At 42.6% G+C, this 24693-nt stretch overlaps 1 protein-coding gene and 1 long non-coding RNA gene across 2 annotated transcripts; one reads left to right on the top strand and one right to left on the bottom strand.

The window, feature by feature from the left end:
• Window positions 1-1357: 1357 nt before the first annotated feature.
• Window positions 1358-15247, bottom strand: GPR37 (G protein-coupled receptor 37). The gene is made up of 2 exons (XM_054813646.1): window positions 13745-15247; window positions 1358-2635 (listed from the first exon to the last, which is right to left on the bottom strand). Exons 1-2 carry the CDS (start codon window positions 14450-14452, stop codon window positions 1817-1819), a joined length of 1527 nt encoding a protein of 508 aa, XP_054669621.1. The 5' UTR covers window positions 14453-15247; the 3' UTR covers window positions 1358-1816.
• Window positions 15248-15453: 206 nt separating this feature from the next.
• LOC129215822 (uncharacterized) lies at window positions 15454-22050 on the top strand. The gene is made up of 3 exons (XR_008580105.1): window positions 15454-15722; window positions 17180-17259; window positions 20307-22050. It is a non-coding gene; the product is annotated as an uncharacterized LOC129215822 (long non-coding RNA).
• The last annotated feature ends 2643 nt before the right edge of the window (window positions 22051-24693 follow it).

Raw genomic sequence — 24693 nt, 5'->3', positions numbered from 1 at the left:
AACTGCTTTTCAGTTGAACTTGTTATGGGTTAAAATGGTAAAGAAAAAGAAGAAATGCTGCTCGCCCAAGTAGATACAAAGATTAAACATATTAAGTTTAAATTTACTAAACATAGACTCCTTTCCAGAAATTACAGCAAGTTCTTTAACATATTTAGAGGCAGGTATCGGGAAGTAAGACTACATCAGTTACAGTCATTGTTAATTTCAAAGGACAAATGCATGGAATTTTACTTCTGCACATACTATTGCAATTGTATTATTTATTTAATTAGTATTAAAATATAAGCTAATTATAATGAATTCAGATCCTTAGCATGTGTCTACACTTCAGCCCGCTGCCCAGTGTAAATATGAGCTGGCCTGCCTGCCAAGAACAGCCTGTCTACTTCAGCCAAGAAGTGGGGCAAATAAGCTCTGCTGGTACAGACAGGCACTTCCCAGTCTCCAACCCGGCTCGCTTATAACAACCTTAGATTTTACTGTATTGCGCTGTTGCTGGCAGCCTTGACATACCCTCATCATTTTAATAACTCTGCGGACAGCAAGAAGCCGTCACCAAAACACACTGTGGTTCTCAAAAACAGCTTCAGCGCTGTGAGCTGCTAGTGAATAGCAGTCTCTGTGAGAGCAGCATGATTTATAATCGGTATACAGAGCCCCCGTGATTAATATTCGTGCTACATATCCCAGAATAAATAGGAGATGCCAGTCTGATCCAAAGCCCTCTGAAATTGATGGAAATCTTTCCATTGACTGCAACGGGCTCCGGGTCAAGCCCCAAGCGTCCAAGTGTGTTTATACCTTTTAAAAAAGAAGGAATTAACTCTCCACATGTTTCAGTCCCCCACATTTATTGTCAGCAAACCTCTGGCAAAAGAATGCCTCGCTCTGCAATGGGACTCTCCCTGAAGCCAGTAGGAGCTATATATACAGAGATTGGGGACAGAAGCTCAATGTAAAACCAATAACATATTGGAAAGAAACTTGATTTTGAAACCACACAAGACAAACTTTAGTGGGAAAGCAAATCTTTCTTTGTAAGAAGTAGAAAATAACTCAGGTTTTGTATACCTGTAGGTTAAGAAGGAAATTTTCAATGAGGCACACTGAACCTTTGTAATGTACATTAAAAACCCCCCACACTCATGTAAATCTAATAGCATTATAACCATCTTCCTTAGACACTGTAATTATAGCCTCCAAGGGTAAGTACATGTATGGTAAATTAAATATGGCCATTTAAATTATTTTATGCAAAGATTTTTTTTTACTTATTAAAGGAATTTAATACTACTTGTAGGTGCCCTTGTTAAATGCAGATTGACAATGAAGTTAAAGAATAAAACCTCATTTATTTTTATGCTACTTTACAAATTTTCTGAAGTCCAAGTCCTCTCACAATAGTTTACAGTAATTGGATTAAAACTATCTTCAAATACTTTCCACCACATCTTTTACATGAAACATCTTGCAAAACCCACAATGTCTATATAATCATTTTACAGTGATTATCAAAAAAATACTATGGCATTAAATAAAAGTGGATTGATATGGATTCTCCTCCCCAAACAATAAAATCCTAGCACCATACAAAATATCATGATTTAAAACTGAGTGCTGGCTCTCCTTCTCTTTCTTTCATTTTAATAACCAAACAAATTATTTTCTAAAGCACAACTGTTAATATGCAAATTGGTTTCCAGAGTAGTTTTCAATAATCTTTTTTTTTTTCTTGCATTTTGCTTCAAGAAGAAAAGTAAGCATTAAAAAAAAAAAAAATAAAAAGATACAGGAAATAAAGTCCTAAGGTCAATTAACAGTGAGTCCCCACAGAGGCAAAAGTGGACATTTCGCGACGGATGGTACTGAAAGGGGAGAGCTCCAGTTCTGTGGTGTACTCATTGTCGTTGTCGTCACTCGTCACTGTTGAGGACTTCTGGATGCATTCATCGCAGCAGCAACAGCAACACTCCATAAAGGCCCGGCTGAAAGGTTTACAGAGACAGAAAAGGAGGACTGGGGTAACACAGGACTTAAAGAACAAAAGGAACTGACTAATGAGATGGAGGAGGTCCATAGTCTGCCGAGACACCCCTGTGGACATGTAGGCAGTCACAATGTTGCAAATGTTTTCGGGAATGATGCAAAACCCATATAAAATGGTCAAAGCCACCACTGTGCAGTTCATCTGACTTTCCAGCTGAATTTGTCGCTTGTTCCCCCTCGTGCAAGCCTTCTCAGCCCTCCTGATTTTCCTCGCTGTTACCAGCGAGCAGGTAATAGTGAAAAGGGTAGGCAAACAAAAATAGCAGCCGAAGTACCACCAGAGTCTTGCCCCATCGTAAGTGAGAGCTAACACGTAGATGGTGTCAGGTAGCGTGGTGGATATCTTCACCACGCACCGGTCCCCCGGCGGGCTGCCGCTGTATTCGGGGTCCTCCTTTGCCAGCTGGCGCAGCACCACCTCGGGCAGGGCCAGCAGCAGCGCGCCCACCCAGATGACGGCCAGCTTGGCCGTCGTCGAGGTGCAGTTTTCGATCATCTCGTAATACATCTGCACGTTGGTGGCGGCACGAAATCGGTCGATGCAGAGGGCGCACAGTGTGAACGTGGTGACTCCAAGAGAGGCTACCTGGGAAGGAGAAAAGGGGATGCGAGTTAATACAGGTGCTGTTGGGGGGGGGAAAAACTAAAAATAAAGAAAAAAAGGGGGGAAAAAAAAAAAAGGACAGCCACAAGGGTACAGTCCATTATTCAGTGGAGAGAGGGAAAAATTAATCTCCTTCAAAAATCCCCATGTCCCCTGATGATGGCAATCTTCTTAAGAGACAGAAGATGAAGGCCTGAACTCGCTCGGGCTGAAGAGCAAATTAATTTTTTGTACATTGGAACAGCTTTTACCATCGAGCTGGAAAAGGTTTATACTCTTTCATAGTTAAAGAGAGCTCAATTTGTACTCTGAAACACCAGTCAAGTCTAGCTCCTTGACTGGCAAAGGCAAAGGGACACCTAGTTTAGGGGTATCAGTGTAGGAAACAATTAAGCTCCATGGTGCTGAGCATCATCAAAAGAAGCATCACAGGCAGAACTCAGCTTCCAGTGTTTGCTGAACTGCTACCCAGCATGCATCCCAAAAGAGTACGACCTTCTGTTTTCCTGCCTACAAATATTTACTTCGGCTTGTGTCATCCTCTCCTGGAGGCCCATGCACGCATCTGTGCAACACTGAGTGGAAAAACATTGGGCAACTGACCAACATGCAAAACTAAACCCCTTCCTCCCCCCTCCATTTTTCTAAGGGGTGTTTTTCAGAAAGATCAGTTCCACCACTGAGGTTGGAATTTAAGTCCAAAAGGGGAGAGATCGGAGAGTCTTCCTTCAGCAGAAGTATGAACTTATGCCCACACCACATGTTCATCAAGCATGCAGGGGATCATAACATTGAAACCTTCCATGTCTACAAAATTTAGGAACCTGGCGGATTAGGCATCTACTGAATGCAGCAGCGTCCAACAATTGTTTTTGTGGACTTAGGCTTTTAAGTGAAATTTTGATGCGATGTAGGCACATAAAATCACCCCGCACTGTGAGTTCAAAGAGACCGTATCTGAAATCTTTGGGCTTCCATAGCCACCTTCACTGGAATAGTTAGGCTTTAATAATCTATATCTTCAACATTTCATTTAGAAAAAAATCTAGGCTTAATTTCATAGGAAACATCCTGTGGCAGAATACACTGCAGGCCAGGAGAAATGGCAGAAGTTTAATTGTTTTAAAGAAGATTTAAACATGGATTGGACAGAGCTCTCAATTATATACTGAAAGGAGCAAATACAGAGCAATGCATATGTCCTCTAGCTTTAATAACCATAATTCTATGCATGAATAGAAATCTCGTATTGTCATGAAACATAATTTCCTATCATTTTATCCTGTTTATAATTAAATTTCCTAAAAAGAAATTTGCAGGAAGACTATATACATTTTGGCCTAATCCTATTTCCAATAAATTCAACTTCAGTTCAAATTCAAAGCAGAACTCCCATTAACTTCAATTGGAGAAAGATTAGGTGCCCTGTTGCATTCTAATTAATTTATTTTCTTGGGTTTGCATGCTTGTGTTATGCTGAAAATGTGTTGATGCAAAAGAAAAGAAACTGTTAAATAATATTCCTAATAAATGTAAAGAATTCTTACTTTCATCACAAATAAACCACGTGTCTATGCAATTAATTGGGACATCTAGGGTAATATTAGGCCGTTCACTATAATTTTGCTTACCCAAATTTGATGTGCAATGATATATTTAAATTTCATATAGTTAATTTTAAAAAATACTTTCTAATTTCCACCATAATTTTGAAATATTCCTGTTTATGCATCTCTTGTAAAAAGTTCTGCAAAGATAAATAGTACAATTATGCACAATTATAGAAATGTATCATTAATTTTGGCCTTCAATATTTAATGGCCATATGAGATTGCTAAAATTGAATATCACTGGAAAATATTAGGCGCTTGGGATTAGAACTGTCAGGCATTGGCTTAGTTGGGGAACTCTTTGAAGCAGCTTCCTAAAAGATGGGATGAGTAAGATGCAATCTCTTACTAATTAACTTGCAGGAATATTTAATGATGACAAAGCAGTACCATAAACATTTTTAATAGGCAAACCTATTGATTTAGGAAGATAAACTGTCTGACAAGATTCAAAGAAAGCTTGGTAAATACAGCAAAAAAATAAAAACAATTAAAAATTACAGTTAGAGGGAAATCTTAATGAACAGTGATAAACTTAGCTAATGAAAGATATTTTTCATGTATCACTGTTGAGACTTAGATTTTTAAATTCAAGACTTTGTTTCCAAAACATTTAAATGTGTGTGCAGTCTTCAAATTCCTTAGAGTGACAGCAAAACCTTTAGCCAGAACATCCAACATGAATAACAAAAGGGTCAGGACTCAGCTCACTACAATTACGGGAGACAGGGAAACAACTGAGACTCAGGAATGAATACGGATTGAAACAAAAATCAGCAGAAGATAAGAAAATCTGAGGTTTTGTACATTAACATTTTCCCTCTCAGCTCTTACAGGAGCCTCTCCCCCGTCCCCAGTGCAGACGCTTTTATTGCTTCAGCATTTCATTGCAAACAGGCTGTTATACAGTAGCTAAGACATTAAAACTCTGCAGCTGTTAAGGCTGGACTAATGAAAGAAGACATGTCTACCATGAACAAATGTAACCTACGGGGTTCCTGTCACATTAATTGACCAACAACTTGGAGGTTTAAGACAGTGAAATAGAGCAAGAGGCAACGAAGAACAGTGGAAGTCAGCTCTGAAAACTCTCCCGTGGATTCACTGATGAAACAAGCTAAACAAAGCTAGTGGTTCTCTGGAAGAGGCAATGGTTTCCTATTTTCTGTAGATTGACAGAGTCAGTGATGCCATGGAAAAGCTTGCAAAACACAAACACTCCCAAGCAGATGAACAGGGATTCGCTCCAGCTGACTTGCTTAAAGGCAATATAGCAATTTAATACCCCACGTTGCAGACTATGAGTAATAGCCAGGAAAATCAATGGGCGCTGCTCACAACCTACGTGGGCGAGAACTGGGACATGCATTGTGCATGTTCACAGTTTCACTTTAGGGGTGTTTCTTCATATCAGTCATACTAATAATTAGGGTTAAGCTGAAAATGTGGAAGAAGGCAGAGAAGTTTCCTTTTTAATTTGTTACATTGCCCTGAAATAACCACAGAATGAAGATAGTTCATTTGATGGGGAGTAGGTAAAGGACAATTAACAAATCCTAAAGTAGCGTGAAGTTGCATGGAGTTTAATGGTGCTCTTCTTGTAACAGCTGAGTTTCTGATATGCTGATATGCTGTTGCAGTCTTAATTTCAACAACCCAGCAGGAAATGAGGCAAGCCAAGGGCGAGTCAGGCTCAGTAGTTTTTGATTGTCACTTAGTTGTCTGATTTATTTCCATATGGTCCCTATGAAGATTCTCCTTCAGTCTCTACAGATTCAGGATGACACCAGTTTACATCTTTCTCTTACTAGATGAGATCAGAAAAGTCCCCAAGTTTCTAACTGAATGACCACCGATCTGATTTAAAGAGGTGGTGAAGTAACCTCGTCCCACAAAATTTGGGCAGAGAACTGCTGTTTAAGGGATTACCAGCTACAGCATACACACACAAAAGAAGACATTATTGTTACAAGAGGGTCTTTTAATACTGTTGCTCCTTTAAAAGTATTGACAGGGATGTTAGTGGGCACCATGATGCTCCTTCCAGACACTGCATAAACCTTTGGTCATTAGCTTACCGGCTGTTAGTCAACTGAGGCCACAGAGAACAACAGTAAACTCATGAAACGCTCAGGTTAATTGCATCAGTTCTCCTCTCCATCTTTTCAACATACCCATTCCCCTTTCACGAACTTTAACAATTACCAAAATGTTCCCAGGCCTTCCCCAGCCTGTCCTACTTCTCCTGGCTGTGGTCCCACAGCTCTTGGACCTGGCCTCTAGGAGCAGAGCCCCTGGCTGGCCAGGGAAGCAGTGTAGATGTAGGTGGGTGAGCAATGCCAGTGGAACTAAGACTCTGCATTCTCTCTCACTAATACCTGTTTGAGCAGATAAAGGTAATGAAAACATGACATCGGAAAAGGTGACTTGGGTGAAAAGGTCAAAGACCAAATTCTGTGAGTGAATATAAAAGAGAGGTTGGGTCACTCAGTCTGGTAAGATGAAGACCAAGAAGTGATATTGCTGCTATCTACAAATAAGTCTATCTGGAGATACAAAAGTTACTTAAGTTGAAGGACAGTGAACATAATAGAATGGGAATCAACCAGCCATGAGCAACTTGAGGCTGGAAATGAGAAGGACCATTAATCATCTAAAGCACTGTGTTCTGGAGCACGTCTTCTGATTCAGAAGTGAGAGGAAACAACAGAGGCTGAGTTTATATGAAACAAAATAAAATACAGGAGTTATAAGAAGTGGCTGATGGATTTTTCTAAGACAGAATTTTATGTTGATAACACGAACACAATGTTTCTTAAACTACAAGGCACTCTTCCTTTCTTTGTTACAAGGCAGGATGGGTATGTGAAACATTTCCCCGCTGTAAAAGGAACGCTGAACTACAGAAAAGTTTGACGACCACAAGTTAAACAAGCCATTTCTGAGCTCTCAGTGACACTCTGTAGACTCTTTATATGCACTCCTGTTATAAACGACTAATGTTTTTCCCCAAGCCACTACAGTCTATCATTTTATTATGGCTGTTATATATCCACATTAAACTTCATAGCTTTAGAGCATGTTAATGCAAAATACCATGGTGGCTCCTGCAAACTTGTCAGTTTTGCCTAATAAACAAAGTTAGTACAGACTGCAATATTATTTTTTTGTGCTACTCTACACTTACAGTACAGAGTCCAGTAATAAAACTGGACAACTGCGAAATAAAAGGCCATCCTATTACAAACAATTATTTAATTGTTTAAGATTATATAGATTTCTGGTTTCTGTTCTTTCAATTAAAAATAAAACCCACAAAAGAAAAAAAGAACATCATTACTACAAAAGAACAAAAATACATAAATATAGTATTTCTATATTTCTTACATGAAGAGCTATTAAATATTAATGGGTTTATGCTTTAAAATAGGTAAGGGTCACTCAAATAGTCAAAACACTACTGGGGTGTGGCAGAAGTAATTCAGTAGCTAAAGAGTACTGGGGCCAGGTTACCCCTCCAACATTAGCAAGTAGCTTAAGAGTACTGAATGAAAATATATGCCACCTTATTTATCTGAAAGACAAGATGGTAATTCTGGAAACAACTATCATGGAGATGTCCTACACACGTGGAACAATGGGTACAATACGGTTGTTTCCTTTGTAGTACTATGAATATTCATATCAGGGAGACATAAAGCACATGTTCTCTGTGTGTTTCTTATCCTTCTGTATATCCTAAGAGTAACAGTGTTCAGAATCAGAACCCAGTTCCAAGAGCTGCTCTTGAATTCTGTTGGAAGAGAAAGGCAACCAGACCATCAGGGCACTGGAAATACTCAGTACACCACATGCTTATCCAGAGGGTTGGAAAAATCACAAAACGATTTAATTTTTGTTCATTTTCCTATTTGCAATCTACCATGCTACCATAGAAGTAAATTAAATTTACTTTTTCTTTTTTTTTTTTTTAAACAAAGAAATGAGCACCATTCACCACTGAGGATCAAGTTCTCATGGTGGTACACAAGGGACTCCTGCACTAATTCTTACTATTAACAACATGGAACTGCTGCTAAAAATCTGCCTCTTCCTCCTTTGCAGGAAAAATCTTGTCATATGGAGAAATGACATTCCAGTGCTCGGAGTTAATGGTGCCGGGACAGCAGATGCTGCCTTCTTCTCTCCACACATATGTAACTTAAATATTACTGACCCAATTTTAAACCCAGTCTGACACAAATTCATTTCCATGCTGAAATACCACATGTAAAGTTTAAGCCAAAAGCAAATTTTTATGGACAACTTATAAGCCCCTAAGGACAGGGTTTGCAGAGGAAAGAAAAATTGACAGGACAGCCACCGTGGCAGTTACTATCATGATGCCTTTAATACCTAAAGGGCAGAGAGATATTAACACTTGTGTATTAAATAATTATTTATTGTGTGATAAATGCTGAAGATCTTCCGCTAAAAGACACATGTAGCCATTGTCCTAGAAAACGCTCAGTATGGAGCTTTGAAACTGCAAACCTCTCTGAAGATCTTTGTCTATGACCCAGAGGACTTACTGGAGGTTCAGGAGTCTAGCTCTGACTACAGTCAAAGAAGATACATAAAGAAGATGCCGCACAACAAAAGACACAGAAAAGACAGATAATACACAGCTTTTATAAACTGCCATAAAAAATGCATTTGCTTCCCTGAAGTGAAACTTAAAATAAGGACAGCTCTGGAACAGGCAGGGAACAGCCACTTTCTTTGTGGCTCTCACTTGCCTCTACCAAGTATAAGAGAGAAAGGGGAAAAAGCCTCACCTCAGCCTGCCCTGGAGGGTCAGCTCCAGGGAAAGACAGTAATTTGTATTCCAGGCCAAATCTATCCTTATGCTTTCCACTAAGAATACTAATTGTGATAGCTTTCCTGAGCTGGAAGGTACCCGCCAGAAACAGGAGTGATGCCACAAATCGATTGCCAAAAGCACAAGCAGAGCCTGGGCATCAGATTTTAGAGGCTTTCACTATCAACCTACTCCAGAGTCAAGCCAGTCTCCTCTGCATGGTATGGTCCAGATGAGGACACCACACACTTTGTCTTTTGCTTCTTCGTGAGGGGTATGAGAAAGGCAAAGGGGCTCACGTTTATTAGCACCGAGCGCAGGGCTGAGTACCATCACTGGCCTCAGAAACTTCTTGCTCTGCACTGGACTGCACAAGACAGTAAATCAGCCTCTGTAAATCCTCGTTGTAGACCCTTCCCCAGTTCTAAATCCTTACTCCAATCTGCCAGCAGAGAGAATGATGCCTGCTTCCAATGACCTCTCTCAAACTCATCAAGCTTCTAGCATAAACTCCAAGAGCAGGATGCACACAACTCAGGTAAGCTTCCTTTTAAAGCCCAAAAGACAGTTTCTAGTCCTAGTTGATGCAAACCATCTGTCACCTTGAGCAAGCTGCTCCGGGCCTTAAACAACTTACTACTGGCTTCCAGCATTAAAATAAAAAAGAAAAATGCTGCTTCACAGGACTGTTACATTTAACAGCTGTGAAATATAAACAATAATAAATATCATATTTATAAATAATAAATATCAGCAGTAAAACTACTGATTTTGTCTACACCCACACTTCTTTGTATTAAGGCCTAGCATAAATCTGTGAGTAGAGGAACTGAAACTATATTGTTCTGTACTCTGTTTTTTTTTTCTTTTTTTTTTTCCCTAGTCCTTTTGCTGAAAAGACTGGGTGTACTTACACAAAAAGAAAGAGTTCCACATTGGCAGGGCTTCTGGAACAGGAATTAGCCAAAGTCATTGTCTTTGTATTGTCGTTTACCCTATATCTCCTGATTCCGAGCAATACTGAGAAAAGTGTATGGAAGACAACATTAACACAGTGTGCAGGTCAATACTTCAGACATGCATTCCTAAAGCTAGACCTCTGAACCATCTGCAGAAAAGTGACAAAATTTTAAGAACTGCTGAAGATTAAAACTGCAAAGGAGAAGCACATCTCCACACGTCCTTATGGGCAGAGTGGCTGCCCCAGTTGTTCCAATTCCCTTCTCAGTTCCCTCTCAGTGCATTCAAAACTGCTCCTCCAGGACAGTGCCATCAACAGGGTCAAGTGAAGTTCTTGGCGGAGACATTTTCACCCACTTGTACTAACCGTCTGTATTTCTAACTTTGTTCTCCAGCAGTTTTACTCTCATCACCTAAAAACCTGTGAGAAGCACAGAATTAATTTACTCAGTTTCTTCTCGTTCACGTACAGCATTCCTTATGCAAGCATAGCCATGACACAGTTTTAAAAGGTAGTTAGAAGCGACCAAACTGTGATACAATATATGGCTGAAATGACTGCTTTATGTACTTGGTCACAGCAGATCTTTATTAGGTATGGGAAAACTGCCCTTTAAATTAAATACTGTGAAGACCTTCCACTGCTGGAAGCTCAACACTTACCTATACAAATGTGCTTTAAGATATCGTAAAACATTTTCCCCAGACTGTGTGCATGTGTATTATCACTGGCAACAGATGCTTTGTTGAAATTCTACGCAATACCCATTAAACAGCACAAATAAAAAACAATTGGCCACAAGAGGCTAAACTAAGAAAACTCAAGGTTCCTCACTGGGATCACTTGAAACCTTCAAACACAATACAAAGCATTCTTGAGTTATGTTAAAATGCTGTGATCACCATACCACTTGCTCTGGATAATCAGACATCCCCTGTTCCCTAGTTGTGGAAGTACAAGCTGGTATAACAGAGGGCTCGGTCCAATAAGGGCCTTTGATGTTTGTCAGTGAGATATTTCTGGATCTACGACTCTGGGTGAGATGCGCAGCTCCCTAAACAGTGTATTAGGAGAACTGGCATGCAAAAAAGAGCTGCAAAGCATGGAACGAGGAGATACTTAAGAGAACAAAATGCTGGGCTAACTTACAGAAAACACAAACAGCATAAAATTTGTCCATCTTCAGGAAGATGCTTCTATTCGTATTCCATGAAGGTCTGGAAATCTCTGCTGAAGATAGCTGTCTACAACTTTCCTCTCAAGGAGCTAAGAAGACTTCATCCTTCTCCCACTGTGTGAGAAGAGGATGAGCCTGCCCAGGTGAGTTACAACACAGGAGAAGACAGCGTTGTTCAGCTGTCAGGTGAGCGCACTGCTGCGAACAATCCTTGAGAGAGCACGGAGCAGCAGCTGCTCACGGGGCAGATTTCACGGCATGCTCCACATCTGCATTGCTCCTGGTGGTGTCAGTGTCACTGTGTTACACCTGTGAGGTTAGAACAACACTTGGAAAGTGGTGAACCTTTGCTCTAACTGCCTTCTCCGTCTCAGCAGGGTCAAATCCTGACTTGCAGGACAGAGTCCTTCTTGCCAAGCTCGAGGTGAGCTGTGGAGAGTCACAAGCCACTACTGGTGTTCAGTATCTGCCACTCATGGCTACAGGTTACTGAGGGGGAAATCCAGCCTATCACTTATTGCTCCCAGGGTAATGAATATACTTTACATACATGAGTATTATATTTAACGACTACTGAATGAAATATACAATTCTGGGAGCAATACACAACCCCAAGGGTACATCTTTTTAGATCTGTACCTTAGATGTAAATTAATTAAATTTCCTCAGGGACAAGGAGAATGTTTCACTTTTAGACCCCAGTAATAATTAAGCCTAAGACAGACACCATGCTACTGGTTCATCACGACTGGATTGGTGCCAGTTCTTGAATAAGACTTCAACTTTAGACATCTACAGAACTATAAAGTGAACAAAAAAAGGTGTCATTAAAGTATAAAGGGGCGATAGCAGCAGCTGAATGTTTTCCAAGATTACAGTTTTGAATTTCAGCAACTACCTTTCAGCTAAAATACTTTCAGTTTGACAAACTCTTTAGTGCCCAAAGCTGCACAGCATAAACAACTAATTTTGAATAACAGCGCGGCAATGCAAATCATTTCAATTACTGATCTTTAATTAGAATGAGCATTACAAAGAATTATTTCTATTTCGTATGTGGATGCAAAAAAAAAAAAGGTTAGGAAGCGTGAAATGTCACTATAGGAAAGTCCTGAAACACTTAAACTACAGTATCTACTTTAACTGAAATGGTCACACTTTAGCTGAAACAGTACTACTTATTTTATTTATTAGCCCCAGAACCCAATTCAGAAATTTTAAAAGCTCCTACTACTATCACTTTCTCAACAAATACATATTTACTCCTTCATGTCTTATTAAATGCAAATTGATTAAGTGTACTCTTGAGTTTTTCAAATGTAGTGGTATACTGCTGGCCTTGAATTCATCTAAGCGTAGCACAGCTCCACCCTTTGTCCAACACCACCAGTAATGAAGTCTATCACATGCAAAAGAAGTAATGACAATTTAGTGGCGACGCGTCACACACCTTTCTAAACACTTTCTTAAAAATATCGGTTGACAGTTAATTAGGTATTACTGTGTACCAATGTGCTGTTGAAACTGATATTCTGTGTATTAATAACAAGTTGGGTTTTGGTTTGGGGGGGGGGTGTTGGGTTTTGTTTAGGTTTTTTCCCTAATATCTCATTCGTAGGACAAGAGAACCAACAGTTATTTCCTCAGCTTTCATTTACAGAATAATGTCGAACATAAGGTTTTGGGAATACAGCAGAGCCAGCCAGAATGACAGGCTACCACCCTACCAACAAGCCTCAGTGTTCAGTTCCAGTAAATAAATAAAGCGGACAACCTGAATGCTGCTGGCAGGACTCTGGCCAGCTGGCTGGGAGCTTCTTTGACAGAGCCTCTGAACAACTGCCAAGAAGCTGTGATTTAAGTGGAGCTGGGGTAATTTTTTTTCATTATTTTTTAAGATAAGCTAAATAAGTAAATGTCAGATTTGAACGCTCAAGTATAAATTAAAGCACACACATCCCATTGATGGTTCTTTTTACAATCACCTCCTTACAACCTATCCCCAGTCACCCCCTCCATCCGCTTTCCTGACTCACTTCACTTTACGAAAACAGACCTAAACCAAAAAAACTTGAAATTAATTCTGAGATGATTCTTCGCCTTTCAAGATGACAAGGAGTAAGGAAAGTTTGGCAGAACTCGCGCGAGTGGAAGGAAGAGCTGGCGCGCTTGGCCTGAGGCTAAACCAGAAACCCCGGCGCTGCCGGACCCGATGCGGCCACAGCCTCCTCCTGTCACTGCGGGGCCGGACGGCACCCGGCTCTGCCTCAGCAGTGCCCGGCAAACCCGGATCACGCCGCCCGGGCCGCCCCCGGGCCGGCAGCAATGAACGCGGGCGGCGCTGGCCCCGCACGCACCCAGGGCCAACGGCAGAGAAGCACCGCGGCGGGAACTGGTCGGGGGCCCGCGTCCCCTCAGGCGGGCGGGCGGGCGGGCGCAGCCAGGCCGCCCGGGGGCTGCACGGAGGCGGACGGACCCGCGCGTCCCTACCCACCGCTATTACCTCGATGTACGGGACGATTTTGCAGGAGAAGTCTTCTAGGAGCCACTTCTTGGTGAGCTCCTGGAAGATGACCAGCGGCAGGCAGAAGAAGACGATGAGGAAGTCCCAGAAGGCCAGGTTGGCCAGCAGGGAGTTGGAGATGCTCCGCATGTAGTAGTTGTGGCAGACGATGCACATCACTGCCATGTTGCCCATGATGCCGATGCCGAAGATCACCACGGAGAGGCACATGACGGCGTAGGCGCCGTACGACTCCTCGGTCAGCGGGTAGAAGGGGTTGCGGAGGCGGGCGCGGCGCCCCGTGGTGTTGCCGCGGCCCCCGGCGCTGCCCTCGCCGCCGGCCGAGCCGTTCAGGGCCAGCCAGCGGGGGCCGCCCGCCGCGCCCCTCCCCGCCGCCGCGCCGGCTCCGCGCTCGCTGCTCCGCGCCCGCCGCCGCCGCCCGGCCCCCGCCGCCCCGCGGGGCGCGCAGCTGCCTCCCGGCCCCGCCGCTCCGCCGGGCGCGGCGTCGACCCCGCGGCGGAGGGCTCCGCGCCCGGGGAGAGTCGCGGACGCCCGCCAGCCCGGGGCGAGAGGCGTCGGGGCTGTCGGCGAGCGGGCGCGCTGCGGGGGCGCCGGCAGCCCGGCGGCCGCGGCGGGGGCCAGGGCGCAGGCAGCCCAGGCGCCCAGCACCTGGCAGAGGAGGGCGAGGGGAGCGCGGAGGGGCTGCATGGCCGGGAGGCGGCGGGGGTCGCCCGCTCCCCTTCAGAGGCGACGGCCGCCCCGCTCGGCGGGGCTGGGAGCGGTAGACATGCCCGCCCGGCTCCCGGGGACAGCCTGCCTCGCCGGGGAGGGGGCAGCCGCGACGCCGCTGCTGGTGCGCGGGTCCCGCTGCCGCCGGGGTCCGCCGCGGGAAGCGGCCGGCGCTGGGCACCCGGCGAGCGGAGCAGCTGGGAGGCTCTTCTTGCCGCCTCCCGGGGCAGACCCGGAAAGTTGTGTCGCCGTCTCCGACGCGCCGAGTTAATGTAGCAAGTGCAGCGCCGGGAGGACCCCCCTCCGGCGCTCCGCCCTTTCCCGGGACCGCTGCCTGCTCGCCAGCAGTCGCACCGGCCTCGTGCTGCCTATTTACATCCTCCCGCCGCTGCGGGCAGTTGGTGGTTTTATTGGTGAGCAAAGGTCCCTTGTGGAAAACACCTCCCCTCTCCGGATAATCGCAAACACTAATTCCTCCTCTCCAGCAACCTCGGAGAAAACAGGTTGCTGCGCGCAGCTTAGGGTGTTTAAGAGCTTTGCAAAACTCTTGCCGGGATTAATCACCGCGCCGCCTAAACGCTCGCACCGCGGCGAAGAACGGCCGGGGCGGCAAAGTTGCTGCGGGCACCGGGCGGGCGCAGCCCCGGGACCGACCCCTCGGGGCTGCTCCTGCCTCCCCGAGCCGCGCGGGCTGCAGGAGAAGCGGGGCGGCAGCCGCGGCCGCCCGGGCAGAGAGGAGCTGGTGTGCAGCGGGCTCCGCTCCTGCTCCCGGCTCCCCGTGCCTCCGGCCCCGCTCAGCCCGGCGCGGCTCAGCTCAGCTCAGCTCAGCTCCGCCGCGGCTCCCGGGGGCGCGCCGGGGAGGCGGGCGAGGAGCGCGGCGGCCCGCAGTGCGCAAGCGCCGCCCGGCGGCGCTGCGGGGCCGATCTACCGCCCGGCCGAGGCCCAGGCGCCGCCCGCCCGCCGGGGGAGCCGGGCGGCGGGGGAGGAGGGGGTTGCGGGGCCCGGCGAGCCCTGCCCTCCGCGCCCGCCTTCCCGCAGCCTCTGCGTGCGGGGATGCGCCGGCAGAAGCCGCTTCCCCGCTGCCGGCGCCCGCGCAGACGGGGCCCGCCGTCCCCGGGCGTCTCTGCAGCCTGCCGGCTCTCCGCCGGCTGCTGCCAGCGCCCCGGTCTCAGGGTCTGGCTGCCTGCCTCGGCTCGCAGGTGGCAGCGCAGCCCGGCAGAGCGATAGTCGAGCGAAGCGCCCTGCTCCGGTACGGGGAGTCTCGCGTCCCGGCACGAATCCCGGGCGATGGGAACGGAGGGTGAGAGGTGATGGGGGAAGCTGCCGGCATCTGGGTGCAGACGAGCCCGTGAGGGCCCCTTGCTGTAGGGCCAGAGGGCCCAGCTGGGGGGAGAAAGGGGTGTTCCCGTGTGAGAGCGCAAAATGAAGCACAGGGTTGCCGTTGAAGGAGATGGTGTTCAAAACATCACCCCCGCAGCTACTCGGTGCCCGGAGAGGCAGGTCTCCGTTTCTTTCCTGTTCTGAACCTTTGTGTATGGCTTTGTACAGTCAGATAAACTTCACAGCTCTTCTTGTTTCTCTGATTTAATTCAAGTGACTTCTTAGCTTGCCAAAGTTGGATACAATAAATATCTCACTGTAAGTAGCTTTAAGGATTCTCTATTGTCCTTGTTTCCATTTTTAAAAGTTTTAGCGTAGCTTGTTCCCAACAGGGTTAAAAGTGTTAAACTTTTCCTATAAAGCATTTTGAGAAGCATTCTTTCCCTCCGTCAAACTTAACCCACTTGATATAAAGATCAGAAATTTAGTCATAACTACCAAAGCTACCATTTTAGCGACTGAAATCAGGACAGCAGATCTAATAGTCCTGTAAATTCTTCTCTTGTGGGCCAGTTTTTAAAGTCTTGAGATCCCAAGTAGAGGGGATGTTCTTGCAGGTTGAGGCCCCGTCTTTTTTGTATTAATGATCAACAAAGAAAACCGTGTAAATCTACAGTAATAGAAAATACACATCACATACACGCATAAACCCAATCTATCAGCTGCGGTAACAGAGACAAGATTAGTACCACTTTTTCTCAATAGGGTTGAATCAAGTTGTAGTGTCAAAAGGACACTTTTTGTATGAATTGTCAATTATTGTTTATGTGTAAAAACACAGTAGCTGGCAGAAAGGTAGGCTTTACGTGAAGGTACTCACTAGGCTGACCCTGCCGCCAACAGAGAGAGAAAAGTGCCTTCCTGAGGTCATTTATCTGATATTAATGTCCAGCATGTGGTGTAAATTGCTGTCTGGAGGTGCCGCTCACACACATCTACCCTAGGAGCTTAGAAAATTATTTAGAATCAAAACTGCGACCTTTCAATGGATAAAACTAGTGAGTCCTGTCGCATTCAAACCTAGGTGTAGTGCCATTCCCCTGGCTGTGACGGTTGCCCAGAAAACACGCAAACAGGACAAACGGAAAGCTTTTCCTTTTCCTGGCACCAGTGTCTCACACGTGTAGGTGAGTTGTGATTGTGGGAACCTTAAGGCGTTTCTAAGCTTATGAGAACAAGTGTAGTAAGTTAGAAACTGCTGTGTTGAATGTCCCTTAACGTAAGTCAAGCCATTTTCTTCTTCCTTAGCCATGTAAGTGTCATGGAGTTAAATGATCAAGATAATTTTAAGACTTCCTAATAAATAACAAGTTTTATCTAATAAAGGTATATATGAATGGAAAACAACAACAACAAAACAAACAGAAAACCACCACACCAAAACCCACCAGGAAAAGAAGAGAATGGTAAATATATTTAACTTTTTTTTTTCCATCTATTTTTCTCCCATTTGTTTCTTCTGAGCTCAGCTGGTGTATAAAAGGACTTAATGATGATAATGAGCTTACATTTACTGCGCCTTTCTTCCTGAAGAGTCCCAAAGGGCATTACAAACAGATATGATAAATTCACTGCTTGTTCTTAAAGGATGCTAAGGAATATTGCTTCTGGCTTTTATATGGAAAGACCAGACAGCAGTTAGCAGACATATTTCCCTTCTGCTTACTTCTGCAAGAAATATGGATCACGAAGAAGAGGGTTAAGCAGTGTTTGGTTTACGTCACTGATCCTTTAATGGTGAGATAAGAACCGAGTCATGCATAGGTTTTCCACTGTCAGCATTTCACCTGCTTTATAATAGAGAAAATTGATTTGTAAACACAAAAAAAAGTCTTGTAAATTATTATTTTCTGCTTACATTTTATCACATTTCTCTTATTTCATTAAGTATTTGGCTTGTTACAGCACATGCAAAAAAATTGGATTTTGTAGCTTGCAGCCATATAACCACCCTGCCTTGAATGGAGGAGCTTGTTGTATTTATATAGGCATGATGGAGGTGTTCTTCTGGGGTTTTGTCTTGCTAAAACATTTACATCAAAGAGAATCAGAGGAATGATAGTTCCTAGAGGTTTCTTATCTCATTGAGACGTAGTTTTGTGTAGAGTTAGTGTATCTGCACCTCACCATAATTACCTAATTCTGCCAGTCTATAAAGGTCCTCTTTTGCTGGCTTTAAAAACACTTAATTTGCCATTATGATAGTCCTGTTTACTATTGCTGCCCTGTTAGATGCTGAAAGTTATTGTCTGAAGGTTGCGTTTTCCCAGTTTCTTTGGTCTCACATATTTAATTGAAATGTTGTTGCAGTCCATATAATTTCTGAGTTTTGGTTTGGTTTTTTTGTTTTTTTGGGTTTGGTTTTTTTTTGGGGGGGGAAGGAGGTTTGTTGGGGGGTTTTTTTGGGTGGTGGTGCACATGTCCTATGTCTATCAAATAATTTTGGTACTTCTTATGATAAGATCTTCCTTTAGGATAAAGCTCCTACTCTGTCATATTCTGATACAGCCTCCAGTTCATTCAGGCTTTCACAACTCTTAGTGTGCTTCTCTTCTAAAGGAGTTCTACATGTTTTGACAGTTTTTCTACCAATTCATGCATCAGCCTAGAAATAGTCTCACAAACCACAAGCAGACATTTATAACACATTAAAAAAAAAAAGGCATTTTTCTCTGTTAGATGAGGGAACTAAAATTCAGAGAAGTTTTTGCAGCCAAAATCTATAAAAGGAAAACCAATAAACATGTTCTTACATGAAAAAAAAGTATAAAATTATGAAATTTGAAAGGTTTCCAAATACATTCATTCTTTTTTGTTGGTGTTCTACGATATTTCAACTATGATAAAGAAATCAATAGGCTTTCAATGCCTGCAGTGTTGTTTTTCTGACATATCCAATATTCATTATTTGAATAAGTGATATTCTTACCCTGAACATGTTACTGTGTTGCAGCAGGAAGGGATTATTGCTGTCCTTTTTACCTCTCCTCAGGGTTCATATTCAACAGTTCATCAATGAGGAAGAAAAAGAGTTTATTTCCAGAAATAACTTTTCTTTTTTGGTTTTAAACTATGGTGTGCTCAGCTCCCTTACACTCCATTCTCCTTTCTTGTTTAGACAAATGTAATAGGACAACTTTTCTCCCAGAGAAAAAAGACTGATTTGTTTACGCTGTCTTCTTACATCTGACTGGGTTTTGATGTGTATTACCTTGCCACAAAAATCTGAGATCAGAGAGAACATAATTTCTGTGATGTGGTATCACTGGGATTTTTATTTCAGACAAACCAAAAACCCGTAATCAATGGAAGGACTTTTGTTGTTGAATTCAGTTGCTTATATGGCTGGGTCAGGCTCTGTAATAATAAATAAACATTAAAAAGTTTGAAATTGAAATTCAAAAAGGAATTCAAAGCGTAATGATAAAATTGGGAATTCCTTGTAATTACTATTCTGATTCTGCGCTTACTGACGTCCTTTAGGAAAGCTTATGATGGCTCCTGAGTATAGATTGCTATTCCTCTCTAGTTTCACATTTTAAATTATAATACTTTTCCTTTTAACCTTTCTCTTTTACTGAAGTTTGAGTTCTGTTTTAAAGGGTAAGCATCAGTGTTCATATCACATAGTCCAAGTAGATTTGTTGTTTCAGTTATCCTTGTTTTGAAATATAAGTACCCGCAACCCTTCTATTACTATAATACAAAGACAAGTGATCTGTATTGCATGGAAAACTAAAATGTGGTTGCTGCTTGCATTTCTGCTTTTCTGTCCTATTTTATCCAAAAGGCAGAACAATATATAGACTATCTAACAACATCGATTGTTGAAGAGAGAAGTCATCAATTCTTTTTTTAAGGTGTATTATTTGGGGAATAAGTTATATTTATATAATGCGGAGCTGTGGGAAAGAGTATTATTAGTGAGTATCTTTGACAGACCATAGATTAAGACAGTGATGGTGAAGCCGCATGAGTCATGTCCATCCTCATGAAATCATTCTATTCCAGTCTCTCATGTTAGCATCATCTCTTTTACCTGTGATCATCTTCACAAGTTTCAGTGCAGAAAGTGTTCAAACAGATAAAAGGTCTCAATAAACTACAATACTAGAGGTGAGATGCAAAGACTTCTTTTTTTCTTTACCTTTTAACTTTGATTTTAACTCTGTAATCAGTAAGAAATGTAGAAGGGCAGTAAGAGTCTTATGGACACAGGTTAAACATTTACAGACTTTGAAAATGGTAGCTGGTGTCAGCTTTCAACCTAACAGTGATTTTTCTAAAGTGTCCACCATGGTGAAATTCTTTTGATCATTACATTTCAGAGAATTCTTAGATTTTTTTTTTTGCTTGTTGTTTTTTGGGGGATTTGGGGGGGTTTTTTGCTAGCTGCTTTATAAAAAAATTTTTTTCCTATATTTATCAGAGTCCTTTTACTGTCCCCATGCAGAAAAATGGCCGCCTTCTTCATCTCCAAGTTTGATTATTTCAACTCATGTAGACTGGAGCCATAAATCCTAAAAAGAACAAACTAGTATTCAGAGCTTCACGTCAGACTGCCCTTGTGATACAGATAATCACCAGGAACATTGCTCCAGTTAGTCACTACTTGCCCTAGTTGGTTATTTAATGCAAAACTAAAGTTCAAGGGAAATTAAGACCTGAACTATGGTGACTTCGAAGTTGTGTTCCGTGAACTAAAGAAGATCTGTGAGGCCACAGTAAAGGTTTCACAGCTGGTGTGGAGAACCTGATGGAAGAATGCAAGCTCCACCATTTCCAGCTGAAACTGTGCTGGGAAATTCCCAAGTGTCGGCAGTAGTCTGTAGATCCAAAAAGTTTTGGAAGCACTGCTGTGCTGGGGATGGCCTGGACGGCCCAGCATAGCAGCACATCCTCCAACCCCACCCGCAGTCCAGCCCAGACTGGGCGATAACATATATCGCAGAGTGGCAGAGGCGGTCGAATGGCATCTCAGTTGTTGGTTTGAAGCAGCCGGTGCAGCTATAAAGAGAAATGAAGAAAATGAGGGGAAAGGGAGCTGAGGAAGACTCTGTGAAGGATAAAGAGAGAGACAAGTCAAGAAGTCCGACAGAAAAAAAAGGTCATGAGTGAGGAAGAAGGGATTTTCTTGAGAGAATATGAGGAAAAGAACAGCTTAAGGAATAAAAGGGTGAGTGAGAGCCTACAGTGTAGAGGCTGCCTCCTCCCTTGAGGCAATGGAGCAGACAACTTTAGGTGATTTCTCCCTAGCTCCTGTTGTTATCTCCCAGCATTGTGGTCCCATCTCTCCCTCTTGTGTGCATCTCAAGATTTTTCTCTAGTTTGGAACGCTAAAATGTATTTAATTGTAAACACTTAAAACCTTAAGTTTCCTGCATGCACAGAGGATTTTCTCCCTTCCTGTGTCACATTAAACTACTAAACACGCAGCTCAAACATACATTAGCTCTCGTGTCCAGTGAAGGGCACTCCAAAGCCCATATGTATGCTGCCCTTCGTTCCTAAGGGTAAGTGTAGGCCATTGCTTTGCCTGTACAGGATACTTGTTTTTCTGTTGTGGGCTGTCCCTCCTCCAATGCAGTATCTTTTTACTTTTTCTTTTTTTTTTTTAAAGTTAGACCTTAGTTTGTTATTTTCTTCCACTTTAATGTTACTCCAACTGCAGTTTCATCTGCAGAGCTCATTTACATGCTGTTTACCTTTTCTTCCAGCTTATTAATGAAGTTATTAAAACAAGAAACAACTTCATACCTTGCAGTAGACCCACTGCATACTTCCCCACAACTTAGTGCAATCTGCTGCTGTTTCTTATCAGCCAGGGTTTGTGATCCTTCAACCTGTTTTCAATTTACATGACAGTGCTTACGTCCAAAACAATTTGAATTCATTTTGGGAGATTTAGTGAGACACTGTATTAAATCCTTTATTAAAATCATGCTGTGTATCTTTCATCCAGGATTTCTGCAGTTCTATCAAAAAAGCAATCACGTTTCCTTGGCACGACATGTTCCTTATCAACCCATGCTGCTTATTGCTTATCGTTTTATTATCCTTTGAATGTTTAGAGGAGTGTTTTGGGTTTGGTTTTTTTCATTTATTTTCTTTTTCCCCTCAGCAACTGTTCTGTTCTTTCACATTACAGAATATGCTTGAAATTACACTCCTTGTTTAATAAACTGCTCTTCTTCCCTTTATTGATGTTTGAGGCTATACTTGCTACGCTATATGACTTTTCAGAAATAATTTTTGAAAGGCTTAGTATTTTCAGTGTGTACTCAGGGATGCCTTTAACCTGGACTAATTGGCTGGATAGAACAATTTTTCTTATTTGTGTGCTATCAATAGCAATTTTTTATTTCTTGTTTTCTGTCAAACCTCTGCTTTCAATAAGAACAAATAATAAATACATGTGTCTGGGAATCATGAGTTTTTTCCACCTCTCTCCTACCAAAGTAGCCCTACTTTTGGACTATGTTTGCATTTATTTTATATCTTTTAAAAATCCTCTTTGGTATCATTAACTTGTTTTTGGCTTTATCCTGAAAGCCATTGAGTATTTTGACCATGGTCTAACAAAATTATAAGAGTCTATTTACTTTTCATCACTGAAGTCATCAGGCAGCTTTTTTTGGGAATGTTCATACACTCAGGTTAAACACAAGTTTTTATGCTTTGCTGTTGCTCACACAAGTTGTCTTCTACGCTTCATCTTTTCCCTGAATACTAGCCCACTCTCTATAGTTTGTTTGCGTTCTTCTTCATAAGTAAATACATCACCCTGGGGAGAAGAGTTATTTAAAACTGTATGATATATTTCGTACGCATTCTGCCTTTCATGTCATCTTTATTGTCAGTTAAGCACAGATCCAGAGTGTGTTAAAGTTGGTGAGAATATTCCAGTTCACTGCAATGAATTTGGATCATACCCTTAGTTGTCAAATCTCATATTTTGTTTTAATTTGGGGTCATCTTTTCTATTTTTTTGGTTTGGTTTGGTTTTTCCTTCATTTATTTTTTGCCTCTCTCCCTCTTCTATATCCCATGATAAATTGCTACCTTCTGAAGGTTAACAGTGAGTAGGGAGACCTGCTAACTGCATCTCAGCAGCTGGAGGGTTATTTTCTGTGTGCCCTTGTGAGGGCATATCTGTTAACTCTTTTAGATGTAGCTTGATTTTCTGTATTACCATAATTTTCCATATTTGTTTTAAAGACTGAAATTCTTGTCTTCTATAGCTTTGTTCCAATTTGCCAGCATCTCTGAATGAGGACGTAGTATAAAGTCACCGGTAATGTTAGCAGGTTGTTGAGGAGAAGAGGCAGTCAGGGATGCCAGCTCTCCTGTCACTGGTCTTTTGAATCACAGAAGTCCTGGACCACACAAGGCTTCTGAGGGTGTTGGTGAAAGCTATTTGTGGTCATGTTATATTAGGCTGTGCTTTTTCTACCTAAGTAGTGTCAGCACTCATGACTGTTCAGGTGGAAACCTCCGCTTGCTGCATAAGCTACTATATTCTTCCCTTAAAATCATCAGTGAAAACCCTAATTTAAGCAAGTGGCATTGTTACCAGAATGTTTCTGTTGAATGAAACACCATCAGGAGGCACTTGTTAGTCGTGCCTATTAATAAATTACAGGATGCTTTTTACGAGATTGAGGATATCTTGACATTGAGAGTGCAGTCGTTTCCCATACCAGAAATGTCTTCACTTCAGTGGTGCGTAAATGACTTGTACAGTGGGACAAATTTTTGGCCGTGGTGGTTCTTTGTTAATCAGGCCAGCAAAGATACAGGGACAGAGTTAAAGGAAATTGCCTTTTAGCTACTTTGATTCTAAAGCTTCTAAAAACTGCTTTGGGGTTCAGGGAAGCTCACAGAAATAGTGCTCTGGACTGTCATCTGCAGCCCTCCTTCCTCCTGAGGGGTGGCACAGAACCATCCTAGATGACATTGGACAATCAGCAATTTTCTTAAATTAGGAAAATAGGAAAGCCTCACTTGCCTTGTTTTAGCTGCTTTTTACTATGTGTACTTCATAGCATAAAGAGACCAGAAAAAAGGTCAAGGATCCAGTTTGGTCACCATAAAGGGCTTTAGAAATGTGTTATTGACCTCCCAAAAAACTTAATTCCATGCGAGCCTGAACAATAGACAAAGCTATATGTTTTCCAGAAGGAAAATATATTATTGGCTCGAAGAAGTGATTAACATTGTTTTAAAAAATAATAATTCAAAATCCAACAAATAATCTAGACTCTCCTTTTAAATAACCCTGGTTTGAAAAAAAACTAATGGCATTTATTTTTCTCTCTACTTTTACTTACAGACTGTAAGTTAAGAATTATTATAGTCTAATCATGAAACAAATGTTATCTGGTTTGATATGCTTATTTTTTTTGCTCTTAGCAGCCACTGTCAAACTGTATTTCATTTGAGTGCTGGCAAAATGTTAGCTTACTGTAGAGTGAAACACATATGCATTTCATGTGAAACACAGATGCATCATATAGGCTGAGCCTGGCTGAATTGCACCTCGCTGTGAGCTAAGGCATCCGTCTCATCCCCTCCAACATTACAAAGGTAAGGGACAGCAGGAGTGATTTATGTGAAGAATTTAAAAAATACATTTAATTAAAATTTTAAATAGGAAAGGGCTGTGCTTTTATGTTCATGAAGATCCTTTCTTCTGTTTTTGAGACTGAGCCTCTCTGAAAAGCACTCAGTTCAGCTTGAGTCACCCACTTGAGCCTTGCTTAAAATGAGGGGCTGCTGTTTCTAACCTCTTGCAGGGAAGCCTTTAGCTGGAGCCAGGAAACAGAGCACAACCCAAGCTG

The sequence above is a fragment of the Grus americana genome, chromosome 1 (genome assembly GCF_028858705.1).
Source record: "Grus americana isolate bGruAme1 chromosome 1, bGruAme1.mat, whole genome shotgun sequence".
NCBI lineage: Eukaryota > Metazoa > Chordata > Aves > Gruiformes > Gruidae > Grus > Grus americana.
Note: the sequence above shows the minus strand (reverse complement) of the source record. Positions and strands in the feature narration are given on the sequence as shown.

Excerpts from the sequence above, each read along its gene's own strand:
- GPR37 (XM_054813646.1), bottom strand. The coding sequence starts at position 14,452 with ATGCAGCCCCTCCGCGCTCCCCTCGCCCTCCTCTGCCAGGTGCTGGGC. Across the intron at positions 2,636-13,744 it reads AAATCGTCCCGTACATCGAG|GTAGCCTCTCTTGGAGTCAC; the intron begins GTAATAGCGGTG and ends TCTCCTTCCCAG.